General features: G+C 39.0%; 1 protein-coding gene across 2 annotated transcripts in view; it reads right to left on the bottom strand.

The window, feature by feature from the left end:
* The window catches only part of CFAP54 (cilia and flagella associated protein 54), a 389038-nt gene that overhangs the window by 29244 nt on the left and 341471 nt on the right, over nucleotides 1-18323 (bottom strand). For both annotated transcript variants that reach the window (XM_024348012.3, XM_024348013.3), the window contains one exon: nucleotides 16822-16896. In XM_024348012.3, the coding sequence (XP_024203780.3) occupies nucleotides 16822-16896 (75 nt within the window). The remainder of the gene's footprint in view (nucleotides 1-16821; nucleotides 16897-18323) is intronic.

Here is an 18323-nt window from a genome sequence, read left to right as displayed (position 1 = left end):
ACGTGTATGTTTCCCCTTCCTTCTACATTAAAGAGAAACCTTAAGCCAGGAAGCATGTTTCTTAGTTCCTTTAGACTCTTCTAATTCCAATAAATAGAGATTATGTATTCATCACCAGTCAGGGATCTTCATTTTCTATTTTTTGAGTTCATTGTTGGGAAGCCGACTCTGACATGGAACTTAGCTGTCAGAAAGTTTATTAGGATTAGGGAATACCCTTGAGATCACAAGCCATGGGGAAAGGGAAGGAAGCAGTTAGGCAGAGGGAGAAGCTGGGCTGCAATGCAGTCACAGTAAAGGGCTCTGCCAACCCCATGGGGGAATTTTGAGGCTGGGGTGGCCCTTCAGAGTGGTCCTGAATTGTGGTGGTGGTGGGGTTGGGTCTTTGTACTCCCACATCAACCAGTAATTGGATGTGGGCTTCCCTCCAGAAAGAGTTCATGTCCTTCAGTTGAAAGAAGTTGCTAGAGAGGGTTGAGAGTTGAGGGCTGTCAGCCATCACATTCCCGGAGCTGAGAAAACGAAGTTTTCAATCCTGAAGGGGAGGTTTGGGTGGCTCAATGCAGGAGCCACGACAGGCATGAAGATTTAATTTAGTGGTTATACTACCAATAAACAAATAGCAATATGGCTACATGCATACTACTATATAACCAATACAAGCTGTGAGAGATTTAAAGTAATAACTAAGAACTCATACCAAATTTCCAGATGTTTCTTTTCTGGGTCATGGTAAAATAAGCCTAATACATTTCCAGCATCACTTACATTAATCTATTACTTGATTACCCTTAGGAATACTCCATGCTCTAGAATGTAAGAAAAACTAGAGATTAAAGAGGAGTAAAAATTAGATTCAAAAATAATATCTTCCTGTAAACTTAAATATGAAGAAATTCAATAATTCTACTTGAATTCTAACTTTACTTGAGAAGTTCTGTATGGAAGCTCTAGAACTTTCCATAACATTTCCAAAAGTTGAAGCTAGAAAAGCATGGGTGTCCAGAGAGCACTGAGCCAAGGGAAGGAGCAGGAAATTGAGTCAGGTGGGAGAGGGAGAGGCTGCACAGAGCAGGGGCGTTTCATACAGAACCTTGGACTTGCCAGTGGTTGACAGACACGGTGAGAAGGAGCTTAGAGCATAGTTGGGAGCTGGGGGAGTGCCCAGCCAGGTGTGGATCCTGGCTCTGACACTAACTAGCTGAGAGACTTTGGGCAACTCTTCAGGCCTCAATTTCTCACATGTAAAAAAAGGATGATAATAGTATCTATCTTAACTAGAAAAAGGAATTTGAAGCCACAGGCTGAACTTCAGAATGTACTTATGTATTCATTTCCTACTGCTGCTGTAACAAATTTACCACAAATTTAGTGGCTTACAAGAACATGAATTTATTCTCTTATAGCCCTGTAGGTTGGAAATCTGAAATCATTTCCCTGGGCTAAAGTCAAGGTGTCAGCCGGGCTGGTTCCTTCTGGAGGCTCTAAGGGGAGAATCTATTTATTTGCCTTTTTCAGCTTCTAGAGGCTGCCTGTATTTCTTAACTTGCACCCCTTTCTTCACCTTCATGGCTCATCACTCCTGTCTCTGCTTCCGTCATCACATGGCCGTCTCCTCTTCTGGTGTCAAATCTCCCTCTAGCTCCCTCTCATAAGGATACTTGTGATGACATTTAGAGATCACCTGGATCATCTACCCCTCTCCCCATCCTTAACTTAATCACATCTGCAAAGTCCCTTTTGGCATATAAGGTAACAGATTCTGGGGGTTAGGATGTGGACCACTGTGGAGCGCCATTGTTCAACCTACCACAACATGTCTGAAATGCAATGGTTTAGTCAATAAAAATATAACATTTGTATCACATTTGCTCCAAAGAGCTTTGGTAGTTGAAGTTATTGAGTTATTTCTATTTAAAAATTCATGGCATGCCTGCAAATGCCTATTGTGCCAAAAATTATTAGGTTCACTAAAGTATATACTTGCACCTTTACAATGCTCTAATCACATCCTTGTGTGTTAGATTGAGACTGATAGGGTATAAGCAAAAATTCTGACAGCTACTCCAGGCAGCCTCTTAGAAATGTTCACCCTAATTTATTGTCCAAATTAGGATTTTTTACAGAGTAAAAGGAATTTATGTATTTATGAATCACAACTGTAACTCGACACATGTAAATTGTGATTGTGCCCGGCAAACTGGGATGTATGGTCACTCTACGTAAAAATATCCTGTAAAATCCTCTACCCCTCTTTTCTCCTGCAGTGGTTTCCTTAGAGGTCATGCAGTGCAGACAGCACAGTTACAAGTTGAAGGAGAGTCGCCCAACTCTCATTGGACTTTGCATGAGAAAGAAACAACCCTTTATTGCCACTGAGATTTGGTGCTTATTTGTTAGCACAGCAGAACCTACTCTATCCCAACTACAACTTACGCACTGGCAAGCTTGTTCTATCCTCACTGTATTTCTGAAAAGGGGGAAATTCCATTACAGTAAAGGTTTAGTTCCATTAAACGTCAGGGATTGGAATCTCAGCAGCAAAGTTATAGCAAGAAATGGTATTACTGGCAACCTCATAACTGGGTTCCCTCCTGAAGGGCTCTGTGGACTCTGCCTGTGGGTTTTTGACCTGCGGTATAGAAATGAAAAAGCCAGAGTCCTAACAATACTTGGCATTTCTTGATGCTTTTTTATGAAGGAGCTCACTGGGCCTAACTTCTAGCAACTAGGAATGGGAGGCTCTTTTTTAGAACAAAGGCTTTATAAAGAATATGAACTAAAGTTTGCATTTTGTTCCTGGGACTTCGTTGCCTAGAATCAAAGCATGACAGGCTTTGTTAGCAGCTCCCACTGCAGTAGCAAACCAGAGGACAGACCTTGTGCCTCCAGTGGAAAGAAATCCTGCTCATGCTGACTTCTTTATTCACATCAGTATACATCACTAGCAGCTGCAAACTGTTCTTATAAGGCAGCCAACAGTAACTGGCAATTTCTTATAGCAACTCTAGTAAAATCTATAACTTACAAAGAAATTGCACATAAATTATTTCATTTAACTCTTTTTAGTATTTCTAACTCGAACAATTAGCCTTTGTCAGTTAATATTAATAAGATGATGCAGAGAAGCAAAGGGCAAGAAAAAAGTAGTAGGAAGGAGAGAAGAGGAAAAAGGAGGAAGGGTAGTAGTAGGCAGAAGAGGAGCACTTTCGCTGAGTGCCACTGAACATTCACTATTTACTGTGTGCTAGATACCGCACAAAGCACTTTGGGCTAATGATAATTCTGTTGCCAAAATAAAATGTGATAATATTCTTAATTTTTTTTTGTTCATCAAAAGGATAGTTTAATGGCTCTCCACAGAATTTAGCTGAATGAAAAAGGCCAATCTCAAAATGTTACATACTATAAAATTCCTTTTATGCAACATTCTTGAAATGACAAAACTGCCAATATGGAGAACAGATTGGTGGTTGCCAGGAGTTAAGGAGGGGGTGGAATTACTAAAGGACAACAGAGGGGATCCTTGCTGTGATGGAAATGTTCTCTATCCTGATTGTATCACTGTCAATATTTGGGTGTGATATGCAGCAGTTTTGCAAGATGTTACCATTGGAAGAAACTGAGTAAAGGATACACAGTAACTGTATTATTTCTTGTGACTGCATGTGAATCTCTACAATTATCTCAAAATAAATAGTTTAATTTAAAAAGGATGGTTGAAAGATAATATCAAGAATATATATATTATCTGCCACAAATACTTACCAAAAAAAGACACATATTAAAATGGTCATTTACTCTTTGAAATTTACAAACATTTAGATAGGCTAAGTAAGAGTTACTAATGAAGGGAGTTGTTAAAGGTCAAATGAACAAATGATTCATTTCACATTATTTTAAGGCTGGAAAAATAAAGATGGCCACAATGTATTGAATGCTTACCACTGGCATTGTACTGGCACTATACTAAATGTGTTAAATATTGCTTCTAATGTAATCCTATCGGAGAAACAGCTTTCACCAATTTATAGATAAGGAAGTGACACCTAGGGAAATAACTTGTCCAAGGTCATACAACCAATAGGTGGCGGAACCAAGAATCAAACTATGTTTTTGTCAACCGAGATACATTGCTTCAGAGACCTTCGACGAATCTAGTTGACCTGAGGTCTTTCAGGACTAATGACTTGTTCGCAAGGCGAAACTGGGACTAGAACGTGTGCTAAGTGCTCTTCCTAACATATTATGCTACCACAAGTGGTTGAGAAAAGGACATAATGGCATTAGCAGCTTAAGATATAGGTGGAATAGATGCAAAAATCTCAAATGGCTAATGCCCAAAGACAACAAGGGAAATGGGTAAATTCATACCTGCTTCTTCTTTATTTATTTAAATTTAAAAACATCTGTCAGGAGACTTTCCGAAGGTTTGCCAATTGACTCAGCTCTATGAGGCAAAAATTAAACATCCTCCTAAGATGAAAATATAATTCCATTGCTAAAGGTCTAGTTTTCTAACCAAGGTGAAACTTTTTGGTAAACTGAATGAAGGAAAGGAAACTAAACATTGAACTTGATTTCCAGCAAAATAGAAAGCAATGAACAGATTTGCTAATGATTCCCCTGTCTCTCACCTGCTGTGAACATACACAAAATGACTAAACTTCAGGAAAGTGCAGTTGTATCCAGAATGAGGCCAGACTTGGTTTATCAAGGAGTGCATATACTTCTCACCACGTTCACAGTAAATACACAGTATCAGGTTCATCATGATATCTCAGTTTAAATTATATCCAAGTATTATACCCCCAAATTGCACATCTAACAAAAGTGGAACTGCTACTTTGAGCACGGATAACACAAAGGCTCCAGGTTCCTTGATGAAGAACAGCATATTTCACCTTGACACCTTTGCTGGCAAATCTCTGAGAGATGAGAGTTTTGGAAATGCTATAAACAGCTTAGCCTTTTCTTAGCATTTTGAAGAGCACATTAATAGCCTGGCCTTTTCTTAAGGGCTTTCTTTTTCCCTTAGCCAAATTTGACAGTTAGAAGTGAACAGTAAGTGGATGGAATCAAAGTCAGTGCTGTGTTTTAAAAGTAGTGTGGAATGGATGTCATCTGGCATTGTCTTCAAAAGACTATAAGAATATTAAGTGGATGTCTCATGAACTTACATACAAAGGATACTCTTCATTTGAGGACAGAATGATAATGTCTCACAGAAGAAAGATGTAATTATAGATGCCCATAAAATTTATTCAGACATGTCTTGGTTTGTAAAAAAAAAAAAAAAGAAACAGAGAAAAGAAAGAAAGTCTGTAGCTCTCAACCAAAGGAAGTATATTAGTATAATTAATTTTTAAATAATTAGTAAATACCTACTACAGAATATGTAGAATCTTGTAAATGACAGTTTAGAGAGTACTGTCATTACTACCATTTGGGAAATCTTGTTTCAAAGAAATCAAGGATCATACAGTAATGTAATAAAATTTGCCAATGGATATTAAATAGCCTAGCACCATCCTCTAGGATTTTACATGCTAAAAAAAGTGAAGTGGAAGCTCTTCCACATCAATAGGGTACATGCAAGCAAGTCCCATCCAGTACCCAGAAAAACTGCATAGATTATTTCAAAGGTTGCTTTGAGAATCCACCTCGTTTATCCTCTACCGTGTGGGTCTAAACACACTCAAAATTGCCTAAGCAGGTTCCTAAGAACAGCCTCTGCTCAGAGGAGGAAAATACCTAGTTTTATTGGATGTCATGGTAGATGGCATTTTCCCCAAATGGCTGCAACAATAGTTCCCAAACCACATTCCCTTCTTAAAAGTTGACTTCAAGCCCTCCAGTGAAGGAGTAGGTTTATGTCCAACCTTGAATCAGAGTGGATTCTGCACTACTGAGGAAGAGTCATTATGTGATTTTAAGGCTAGGGCATGGATGGTGATAGAGCATCTACTTTGTTCTCTTGTGAGGCTCACTCTTGAAACCCTACTACCATGTTGTGAGGAGGCCCAACCAGCCACAGACAGAGGTCACAAGTTATGTTCCAGACCATGGCCCAAGTCTGTTCTCAGTCCCCAGCCAACAACCAACAGCTGCTGGCTGACAACCAGCATCAAGCACCAGACTAAATGAGCCTTCAGCAATTCCAGCCCCCAGCAGTTGAATCATCCCCAACTTTCTAGTTTTCTCAGCCAAACTACCTCATGTCCCAGGTATCTTGGAGCAGAAATAACTTACTCCACTATGCCCTTCCCAATAAGTAACCCACAGAATCCTTGACCTAATAAAATGGTGGTTGTTTTATGCCACTAAGTTTGGGGTGCTTTGTTACATAACTAAAGTAACAGGGACAGATGGGAATGGGAAGATGCGTGGTTGAAAGCGATGTATGCAGCCATTCCTTGCACTTGCATTATTGCAGCCCTCTTTCATGAGTATACTCAGAGGCTTCCTTCTACACTTCGTGTTGTTCTTCTGCTACAGCCACTCCTTAGGGAATTAAATCTACTTGTAAGGGTCTCATTCCAAGTGAAATCGGATAGCTCTTAAATGAGAGTAATAGTAACTAACTATTTTGCTTACATTGTGGCAGGCACTGTTCTAAGAGTTTTACATGGATTAACTCATTTAATCCACACAATGACCTTGTAAAGTAAGTACTATTTTCATTCTTATTTTACAAACAGAGAGATCAAAGCATTGAGATTAAACAAGTTGCCTAAGATTATACGACTAGAAAATAGAGCTGAGCTGGGATTTGGAGCCAGGCAACTAGACTCTCCAGAGTCTGTCCACTAACCACTACACATACTGCTTCACAAATCCGGGTTCTAACTCTCTCTCAGAGACATATTAATCTAGCCCCTCCATTTGAATGAGCAAGAATCTTCAGACTGAAAAGGCTCAACAGAGCCATCTTAATATACTGACAATGGTTAACAACAGGCTCTGGAGTCTGCCCGACTTGGCTATGACAGTTACCAGCTGTGTGGCTTTGGGCAAGTCTTGTCACCTGGCCCACTTCATTCTCCCCATCTTTGTGCAAAACAATCATCCATTTTAAACACAAAACCATTGTCTTTGTATGTAAGCAAAAGACACATCCCTTCCTTCTAGACTGTCAGCCTTTTGGGGTCAAGGACTCTGTCTTTCCCATCTGATATGGTTAGGCTTTGTGTTCCCACCCAAATCTCATCTTGAATCATAATCCCTAGGCATTGAGGGAGGAATCTAGTGGGAGGTGATCAGATCATAGGGGCTGTTTCCCTCATGCCCTTCTTGTGATAGTGAGTGAGTTCTCATGAGATGTCACAGTTTTATAAGCAGCTCTTCCCCCCTCACTTTTTTTTCTCTCTCTCTCCTGCCACATGTAAGACATGCCTGCTTCCCCTTCTGCCATGATTGTAAGTTTCTTGAGGCCTCCCCAGCCATGTGGAACTGTGAGTCAATTAAACCTTTTTTCTTTATAAATTACCCAGTCTCGGGCAGTTCTTTATAGCAGTATTAAAATGGACTAATACATCATCTCTGATTCCTCCAGTGAGTCCAGCCCAGTGCCTTGTACTTAGCTGCAGCTTGTAAACTGAGTTGACTTTTTTTTTTTTCTAACTTCTCTCTTACTTTGTCCTTGCATCAAGGGCTTTTAGGATTTGTCTCATTCTCTTCATCCCCCTGAGCAAAACCATAAATTATACCCTACTGAGCCTACTGCCAAAGCTAAGGCTTATTTTCTGCTTCGTCTTCCAAAGGTCTTCCTAATCAGCGGAAAATGCTTTCATAAATGCCCTGATCATGTGTGTATCTTTCTAAGGATATTCTATTACTTTCCAATCATTTTCCAAAGCAATTAAAATTTGTAATTATGGGCCATAAGAGCACCCACTAACTTAACTTCATAGAGGGAACTAGTGAACCCTTCTAAAAAGATATCAGAAGTGTATCACCTTCAGAGAAATGGTGAGAGAATGCTAGAAGAACCATGGAGTGCTGCTTAATTCTCAGGCCTCTTTTCCCAACCCTGTACTGTAATTGCTTCTGTCATTGTCTGTCTCCCCCACTAATCTGTGGGCCCTCTTGAAAGCAGGAACTCTGGCTTTTACTTCTGTACCCCAGGACCTAGCCCAATGGCTGGTACAAAGGTGGCACTTCACAAATGTTTACTGTACAAATAACTGAAATCAATGGCTTCGAAATCACTGTTAATGGCAGGACTAGAACTGCAGCCCAGGGCTATCTCTAGAAGATGTATCATGAGTCATTCCTGCATTTAACAAACTTTTTTTGAACATTTGTTGGGGACTAAACACTGGGCAAAGTACTGAGAATAAAACATAGCAAGACTCAATCTTATTGTATAAGACCCAACCTGCACTTATACAGGAGACAAATATGCAACCACAACATAATAACACATTTATTTTGATAAAAACTATTAAGTACAAAGTTATAAACCATGGGCTGGAGAGGAAATTGATGAAAAGAAAACTGTTTGAGTTAGGTTGAAATGGACTGGATGTGTTATTACTCATTTTTACATGATAACTCAGTACCAGATAAGATGCTAGCATTGCAGAGCAATCACTGCAGCTGACAGGCAGGAGTCATAGGGGCTATGAGGGGTGATAAGATATAGGTAGTCACATGATAGAATCAATATATGAGACACAAAATTAAAGGTGCAAATGCCTAAATAAAGTATGTTAACTTACTAGAATAAGAATTATTTTAGTAACCAGCATGTGGTTATCAATATCTGATCATAAACATATCAAAAATTATACTTTTGGGCTGGCACAGTGGCTCATACCTGTAATCCCAGTGCTTTGGGGGAATAAGATGGGAGGATCATTTGAGACCAAGAGTGGGAGACCAGCCTGGGCAACACGATGGGACCTCATTGGTATAAAATAAAATAGCTGGGCATGGTGGCATGTACCTATAGTCCTAGCTAATCAGAAGACTGAGGCAGGAGAATTGCTTGAGCCTAGGAGTTTAAAGTTAAAGGGAGCTATAATCACACCACTGCACTCTAGCCTGGATGACAGAGATCTTGTCTGTAAAAAACAAAACAAAACAAAACAAAAAACATAATTTAAAAAATCGGAAATAAGAAACTATAAACGTACTAAATTCAACCATACAAAATGGAATGCACATTAATAATGTACTTGATAATGTAGTGTAAATCAATAGAATTTAACCATTATTAAGGATTTTTAGATTAAATTCAAAAAGAAAACATATTGCATAGACTAATTTATGTTCAACAGGAGCTTGAGAAAAAATGGAGATATTACACTGTAGTGATGTTTTTCAGAGTAAAGGAGAGGCATTTTTTATTACAGCATAGATTCTTAGCTGCTCCTTTCCACCTCAGCCTCTTTTGTGCTGTCAGCTGTCCTGCTAGTAATCTCACCTCCACGTGCCTCTGCTCTCCTCTTGCACCTACCCAATAAAATAACATGTTCTATTGGCATTTTTAACTCCATTCCTACACTGAGAAAGCTAAGTGTAGTTAAAGAAAGATCAAAAGCCAGGAAGCCTAGTGCCCCAACCAATTTATGACTTTTACATTTCAATGTGGCCCTCAATCCTTATATTTTCCCTGGATCAGCTTCCTCACCCATCACACTCAATGACTGAAATTCAAGATCTTTATCTCTCTGAAGACCATTCCCTCAGCCCGCTGCCTGACTTCAACAGTAGATAAACTTGCCTCTAGTTCACTGAATAACTTAAAACCACTGGGTGAACTCCCCAGCTTCTCCTGCCCTTTTGTTACAAACTTACATCTTTTTCCACCTTGATCTGCCATTCAGAGACCTAAAAAAAGAAGTGTTTTTCCTCTGCTTCCAGTCAACTATCCTACTTGTGCTGTGGCTATCTTTCTGTTCCCTACCATGTCACTTAGGGCTCTGCTCCATCCTTTGTCCTTCTCTCCCCTAGACAGGTAATTTCTACCTGTCCTAGTTCTTTTCCCTTATGACTGCTGCTATCCTAATGATGGCAGCAGCCACTCCAGATCGCCTACCACTGCCATCACACCAGCTGCAGCAGGGAGGCACATGGCTGGGGCTGCACACTCCATGGAGCCAGTGGGAGCCCCACACTCCCAGGGATAGCTGCAGCTGCCCAAACCAGGGCTGTAGACCTGGGCCTCCCACTTCATGGAACAGGCAGGATCCCCACTCCAACCTCCACCCCACTAGCACACCTGCAGCTGCCCAAACTGCAGCTGTAAACTCAGGTATCCCTACATTCTTGGGGGCCCAGGAAGTCTTGGAAGTGCCTGCTCCCACTGCCTGGCTTCTCCTTGCTGTTGGCACCTGCTCCAATCACAGAGCAAAGTCGGGGCCAAGCCTGCATGTAATGAATGGCAGCAGGAGGCAGACAGGTTCCTGGGCAGAAGGGGGCAGGTCCCTGGCAAGGTCTCACTTTCAGGCCAGGGAGGGCCTGAAGGCTGAGGGCTGGGTTGCCAGTACCATTGACCAGAGTGGGGACTTGTGGTGCCTTTTCCGGGCCCACCCTTGGCCACCTATGGACCAACTGGCATTCATTCCTTCCCTCTGAGGCCCATAAAAGCCCTGGGTTCAGCCAGGGCAGAGTAGACGATGGGACAACCAGGTGCAGAGAGGAGCTACCCTCTCTGCTGATAGCAGGAGACGTCAGGATTACCAACAGCAGAGAGAAGCTACCCACTCTAGGGCCTCTTCTCTGCTGAGAGCTTCAGAGACCTGCAGAGATGTTGGGACTACCTGCTACAAAGAGGAGTAACCCACTCCAGGGCCTATTCTCTGCTGAGAGCTGCAAACATCAGACCAACCTGCCTACAGAGAGGAGCAACCCACTCCAGAGCCTCCTCTCTGCTGAGAGTTGCAGAGACGACAGGACAACCTGCCTGCAGAGAAGAGCTTCCCACTCCAGGGTCTCCTCTCTGCTAGGAGCTAAACACTCATTGGGACACCCTGGCTGCAGAAAGGAGCTACCTGCTGCAGGTCTCCTGTGAGCTGTTCTATTGCTCAATAAAGCTCCTCTTCATCTTGCTCACCCTCCACTTGTCTGTGTACCTCATTCTTCCTAGTCGTAGGATAAGAACTCAGGGCTACCAAATGGCAGGGCTAAAAAAGCTGTAACACAAACAAGGCTGAAACATGACCTTTGCTTGCAATGTTGCAGGAGAAAAGGAGAGAAGAGCTGCGGCCCTTCTGGGACCCCAGGCCTGGAAGATCCCCAAGCCAAGGCTGTTACTTCTTCTTTGAGATCCTGCAGTTCCTGGCATCTCCAGGCTTCTGGGCACCACTGTGTTCCCCAGTGCCAACCAAGGAAGCTGCTTCTGGTTCGCCTGGTCCAGCTGCAGCCTTGCAGAGAGCTGGCGCCCATGCCAGCACCTAGAGCTGCCTGCCACACTGCAGCAGCCAGCATGTCTGACTGCACAGTGGCCACACCCCATGCTTGCTCAAACACTCCTTGCTGCTCCACACCTGATTTGCCCTTGGCAGGCATGGGATCCAGGTCAGTAGCATGAGCCAAGCGCAGCCTGCCATTGGGCAGAACAAGCCCAGTGGGCCTGAGCAAAACTCGGGCAAAGGCACCACTAGCCTGAGGTTTCAGGCCAGAAAACCGATACCCCAAAGATCCCATAACACTAACAGCCTCCCTTGACCGCTAATATCCTAACACCCTCCCATGACTGTGTCTCTCTCTAGCTGTTTTCTTACCCTCTCAAATCTTCTTAAAGACTAATCTACCCTTTCAACCTTCACTTTCTCACCCCTACTTTCTCACCCCTTATTTACTCCTCAACTCCCTGCAGTGTCTGCTCCCACTATTCTAGTAAAACACCTACTGAGTGTAGTCTAGTTAGAAGTGTAGAGTTAAGCAGACCCATATTTGACTCCTGCCTTCTACTTTTATCAAGCTGTGAGACCTTGCACATTCTGCTAAATTTTCCTATGTATCAGTGTCCTCATCTCTAAAACAAGGATAATAATGGTAACCAACGTCATAGGGCTCTTGTCATATTAAATATTTAAAATATTAAATTATTTAAAATAATGTCTGCACATGCCATGTGCTCAATAAGTATTTAATATTAACTATTAATATTACTACTAGCAGTAGAAATATTTGCATTTTCATGACTATTATCATTATTGTTTATCAGGCACTATGCTAGGTCTGGCTAAAAATCTTGAACTAAAAAAGAAAATCCTACCAAACTCAAGCAGCCAAGAAAAACTGCTTTGCAATCTCCTTATATAATATATCTGATATCTTGACCTAGGATAACCTTTTCCACTTTCAAATCATGATCTGCTCCTAGGAACCTCCTGTCCATACTGATTCTGTATGACTCTAGTTCGTTCAAATCACACACACACACACACACACACACGTACGCATGTATAATTGATTAGGCAAATTTATCTGTATCACGTGAACCAATATGAAACTATTTCATTTTGCTAACTACAGGAACCTTAATCTACACTGCCTTTGCAGCAACAAAATATCTATACCAATGTTCTATACGTAGCTGGTGGTCAATAATTACTGACAGATGGGAGATTCTATTAAAGAACTTAGCCCATTCCATGGTCAGTCACCATGAGAACAAGAATATTTTTAGCATCATGTTTGAATCCTACCTGACAACTTAGAAACTGCAACAATTTGAACCTACACAGGCAATTAAAAATTCTTTTTATTGCTGCCTCACCAGAAATCATATGTAATGGTTATTGACATTCCATGATTAATCACTAAGAAGGAAAGCATGGGGCACTTGTTCCCTTCCTTCATCTTTCTGCTATTCTCAGTTTCTTTTTGTCACAAGCTGTGCATGTCAATATTTATTTTAATTAGGAAGAGGTAACATAGGCAAAGGTAATTTGTAATAGGTGTGTTCAGTAAGGAACCAAATTGCACAGCAAGATCTCCTGCTAGTGACAAAAACAGCTTCACGAAGGCATGTAATTTCATTTGCCTAACCATTTACTATCCCAGTACTGTTGGTGAGTCTTACTTTCAGTGGAAGTTAGCTGGAAGCCATCTTCCATCTTGATGGGCAGCGCTTTCACCACTAGGATCTCATGTTGGGATCTTGCAATATAGACCTAATTCTTACAGGATTCAACAATAATCCAAATTACAGACAAAGAAAATAATACCTTTAACATTTGTCCTCTCCTTCTCTATAAATATTTCAAAACAAACTTGGATTCTAAAATTATTCTTAAAACTAGTTGACTAGGGGATGAATAATTCACACATGGAGGGTAAAACCATAGTGGGGATGATGATAATAATGATGATGATTATTATTATATAGCTAATATTTCCTAAACAATTATTTTTACTAGGCCTTATGACAAATACTGAAAATATATTATCTACTTTAATCTTCACAACAACTGTGAGAGGTTGGAATTTGTACTTTTTTACATATGAGAAAACTGAGGCTTAGAGAAGTTAAATAACTTGCCCAAGTTCACACAACTAACAAGACTCAAGGCCAAGATTCCAACCTAGACCTATCAGAAACCAAGGCCTATTGACATTATAAATTGTACATTTTATTATAACAAATTCTTTTTTATAACCTATATATATTTTTTTTTTACAAAAGAAAAAGCTTTAAAGAACTTATAGTTCCATATGGCTGGGAGGCCTCACAATCATGGTGGAAGGCAAGGAGGAGCAAGTCATGTCTTACACGGATGACAGCAGGCAAAGAGAGAGAGCTCATGCAGGGAAACTCCCATTTTTAAAACCATCAGATCTCATGAGACTTATTCACTATCAGGAGAACAGCACGGGAAAGAACCGCCCCTATGATTCAATTACCTCCCACTGGGTTCCCCTCATGAAACACGGGAATTGTGGTAGTTACAATTCAAGATGAGACCTATTTTTAACCACAATTTATCCAAAATTAGACTTAAGCTTGATTTTATTAACAGTGGTCTACCACAGTAAGTCTATACATTTCCATAATAAACAATTAAGTTCCCTGTTTAAAAAGTGGGAAAAGGACATAAATGGCCAAATGAATAAGTGAAGCAAAGATTAAATTTCAGATGTTCAAAACGAAAGGAAATTCAATTCAACTCAAGAACCAATGACCAAGAGATGTGGTGTACAAGGCACTGTAAGAACTCACAGATGAAGATAGCATCACCTCTGACCCCAGGAAGCTAATGAGCTAATGGGAAAAATACAGTATAATATTTCAGGTCTTACTTCAAATGTCACTTCCTCAGAGAAGTCTTCAGTCTTCCCTGACCACCCTATCTAAGCTGTGACCCCATTCCCTGTCACTCTCTGTCACAGGGACCAGCAAACCTTTTCTGTAAAGGGTGACATAATAAATAAGTTAGGCTTTGTAGGCCATACAGTCTCTGCCAAAATTACCCAACTCTGCTTTTGTAGTGTGAAAGCAACTATAGATCATAAGTAAATGAATTAACAAGGCTGTGTCCAATAAAACTTTATTTATAAAACAGGCAGTCACCAGATATAGCTCATAGGCTGTAGTTTGCTGACCCCTACTCTAACATATGTTTTCTTCCTGCATAGCACTTAACAAAATCTAAAATTATCTCATTTATTGATTTGTTTACTGTCTATTTCCTGCCACAAAAATAGTAGCTCTAGGAGAGTGGAATCTTTGTTGCTGGTTCACAGCTAGCTCTTCAGTGCACAGAAAGGAGTTTCTGACACAGAGATAGTTCTTCTAAACATCTGTCAGCTGACTAAATGAATAAATACCATTTTGCTAAAGGAGAAACACGAATGCCAACCAACACAAGAACTATACTTAGCCTTACTAACAATAAAAATACAATAATGATATACTATTTTCCACTTGTCACGCTTTCAACCATTAGAAGAGGAGGAGGAAAACTAGTGTAGATGGGCTGGGCTCAGCAGCTCACACCTGTAATCCCAGCACATTGGGAAACCAAGGCAGGTGGATCACTTGAGGTCAGAAGTACAAGACCAGCCTGGTCAACATGGTGAAACCCTATTGCTACTAAAAAAAAAATTAGCCAGGTGTGGGGCGCTTGCCTGTAGTCCCAGCTGCTCGAGAGGCTGAGGCAGGAGAATCACTTGAACCCAGCAAGTGGAGGTTGCAGTGAGCCAAGATCACACACACCACTGCACTCCAGCCTGGGTGACAGAGCAAGATTCCATCTCAAGAAAAACAAAAAACAAACCCAAAAAACTAGGAGAGATGAATACGTGGGTAAATGGTCCTCTCATCTACTATTGATAGGAGAGAAATGTTGGTGCCACATTTCTGGAGGATTAATTTGCTGTAATATATCAAAATGTATATACCAATTTTAAAATGGGTGAATAATTGAAGAGATATTTATCTAAAGAAGATATGCAAATGGTCAATAAGCCCATGAAAAGATGCTCAACATCATTAGTCATTAAGGAAATGCAAATCAAAATCACAATAAGATACCACTTCACACCCACTAGGATGACTATTATTAAACACACACACACAAACAGAAAATAAAAAGTCTTGGAGAGAATGCAGAGAAATTGGAACCTCTATGCATTGTTGGTGGTAGTATAAAATTGTACAGCTGCTCAGGAAAACTGTTTGGAAGTGCTTCGAAAGGTTAAACATAGAATTACCATATGATTCAGCAATTGTGCTAAAGATTTGAAATCAAGCCTTCAGATTTGTACACTAACGTTCATAGCAATATTACTTACAATAGCCAAAAGTGGAAACAACCCAAATGTCCAGTAACAGGTAAATCCATGAAGAAAAGTGGTATATACATACAATGGAATATTAGTCAATCTTAAGAAGGAATAAAATACTAGGACATGTTACAACACGGATAACTGTGAAAACATTATGCTAAGTGAAATAAGTCAGACACTAAAAGACAAATATTGGATGATTCTAATATGAGATACCTAGAATAGACAAATTCGTAGAGACAGAAAGTAGAATAGAGGTTATCAGGAGCTGGGGTGGTGGGGGAGGAGGAATTGAGGAGTTATTCTTTAATGGATATAAAGTTTATATTTGGAATGATGAAAAGTCCTGGACAGTGATAGACAGTGGTGACGGTTGCACAACATTGTGAATATACTTAAGGCCACTGAACTGTACACTTAAAATGGTTAAAACTTTAAATTTTATATTATATATATTTTATAATAAAAATGTACGTATACTTTTTTACTCCAAATCCAATCCCTAAGAATTAATTCTGAAGAGGTAATACAGAAGAATGAAATATGTATGTACTAGGATCAATCAACTGCAGAACCCATCAATAAAGATCTAGCTATGTAAATGGCACCTGACACAACAAATACGTAAAAGAAACCATTAAGCAGGCATTAAATATGACAAAGTAGACTTTTCACATAAAAATTATCCATAAAATTATTATTCGATGAAAAAAGCAAGTGACAGAATGCATGTAAAGTATGATACCATTGATATAAAAATTCTAAAGTTTATCTGTACATAGGGAAAATTCTAGATATACTCTAAATATTAATAGGGGTTATTCTGTGAATTGTAGATTTGAGGTGACTTTAAAAATTATCCTCTTTATAGTTCTTTGTATTAGTTGAATGTTTTTTGAACACAGATTTTTTTTAACCAAAATAATGTGTTATTGTAAACTCATGTTTATCACTTTTTCACATTAATAAGGAGGGTTAGGCCCTTGATACTTACAATTAGATGTTTTCTATATTTCCATTTCATAGCAATAATACTTGTGAGTGAATTAGATACAATTTTAAAGGAGAAATACATACCTCAGATAGTGGTGTTGGCTCTTTATCATTCAAAAACAGAGATGCTATTTCAGAGCAGCATTGAATAATCATGTCCTAGAAATAAGAAGATAGTAATACAGTGAGGTTGATATTATTAGAAACCTAAATATTACCTATTTAATTATAAACTATTTCATTTGTCTTTTCTTGATCATTACCTAACCTTTGTTCCCAGGATAAGACAGAGGGCTCAGAAATCATAACCCCTTAAGTAATTAGGCTTTTTTGAATTGTATCTAATTGTACAAAATAAGATTTTGAAAATAATTATTTTTCTAAATAAGGTTTTGAAAAATTACTTTTCTTCTGAGAAGAGAGCCCTGGAATGAAGAGTTTCAGATCCCTGAAAGGGCTTGCAGCGGAGAAGAATGACTGGGAATTATGGAAGACAGGGGAAGAGCGAATGAAAAGGAAGAGAGTCAATAGCATGATGACACTGCCCACAGCCCTGCTGCATGGATGCAGCCATGTTCATGGGTGGACACCCAATCCGCAAGGGACCTACCCATAAACAAGTTGAATCTGTCAGATTCCCTATCATACGATTTTATGTAAGGAAGAACAACAGAAGAGACATACAATCAGTATTGACTGCATGAGCTGAAAGGTCCACATGCGGAGTTGGAGAAGGCAGCCATGAGGCCAATGTGGGAGAAGACAGAGGAGAAGATAGAGATGAGTGAGAACCCACGCCACCTGCAGGACTGAGCACAGTCTTGGCTCCTGATCCGCCAGTTCAAATTTCTGTGAGTCCACTGTTTCAGGTTCCAGTCTTTGTCTATGCATGACCATACTCAACTCATGCTGACAAACACTACCTCCCTACCAAACCTAAATGACTTGCATTAGTGTAAGTAGTTTTTTCCTCTCTTACAACTGAAGAAGTCATAACTACATAATTGTCAGAGATTAACTATGCCTACTTGACAATGTTGCCAGTGTCTGGTACTGAAGGAAGCAAAAATGTGCTTTTCTGATAATATATATAATATATAATTATATATTAATAATATATTAAATATATAATTATATATTATATAATATATTATTATGTATTATATATAATTATATATTATATAATATATTATTATGTATTATATATAATTATATATTATATATACTTATATATGATATAATATATTAATATGTATTATATATTATATATAAATTATAATATATTATATATTACATATAATAATATATATTATTCTTATACATTATATATATTATTATATATGATATATATAATATATAATAATATAGATTATATTATATATCATATATATTATATGATATATAATATACATTATATATCATATATAATATACATAATATAATATGTTAATATGTATTATATAGAATTATATATTATATATAACTATATAATATTATATATTAATATGTATTATACATAATTATATATTATATATAATTATACATAACATAATATATTACTATGTATTATATAATTACATTTAATA

The sequence above is a fragment of the Pan troglodytes genome, chromosome 10 (assembly GCF_028858775.2).
Source record: "Pan troglodytes isolate AG18354 chromosome 10, NHGRI_mPanTro3-v2.0_pri, whole genome shotgun sequence".
NCBI lineage: Eukaryota > Metazoa > Chordata > Mammalia > Primates > Hominidae > Pan > Pan troglodytes.
Note: the sequence above shows the minus strand (reverse complement) of the source record. Positions and strands in the feature narration are given on the sequence as shown.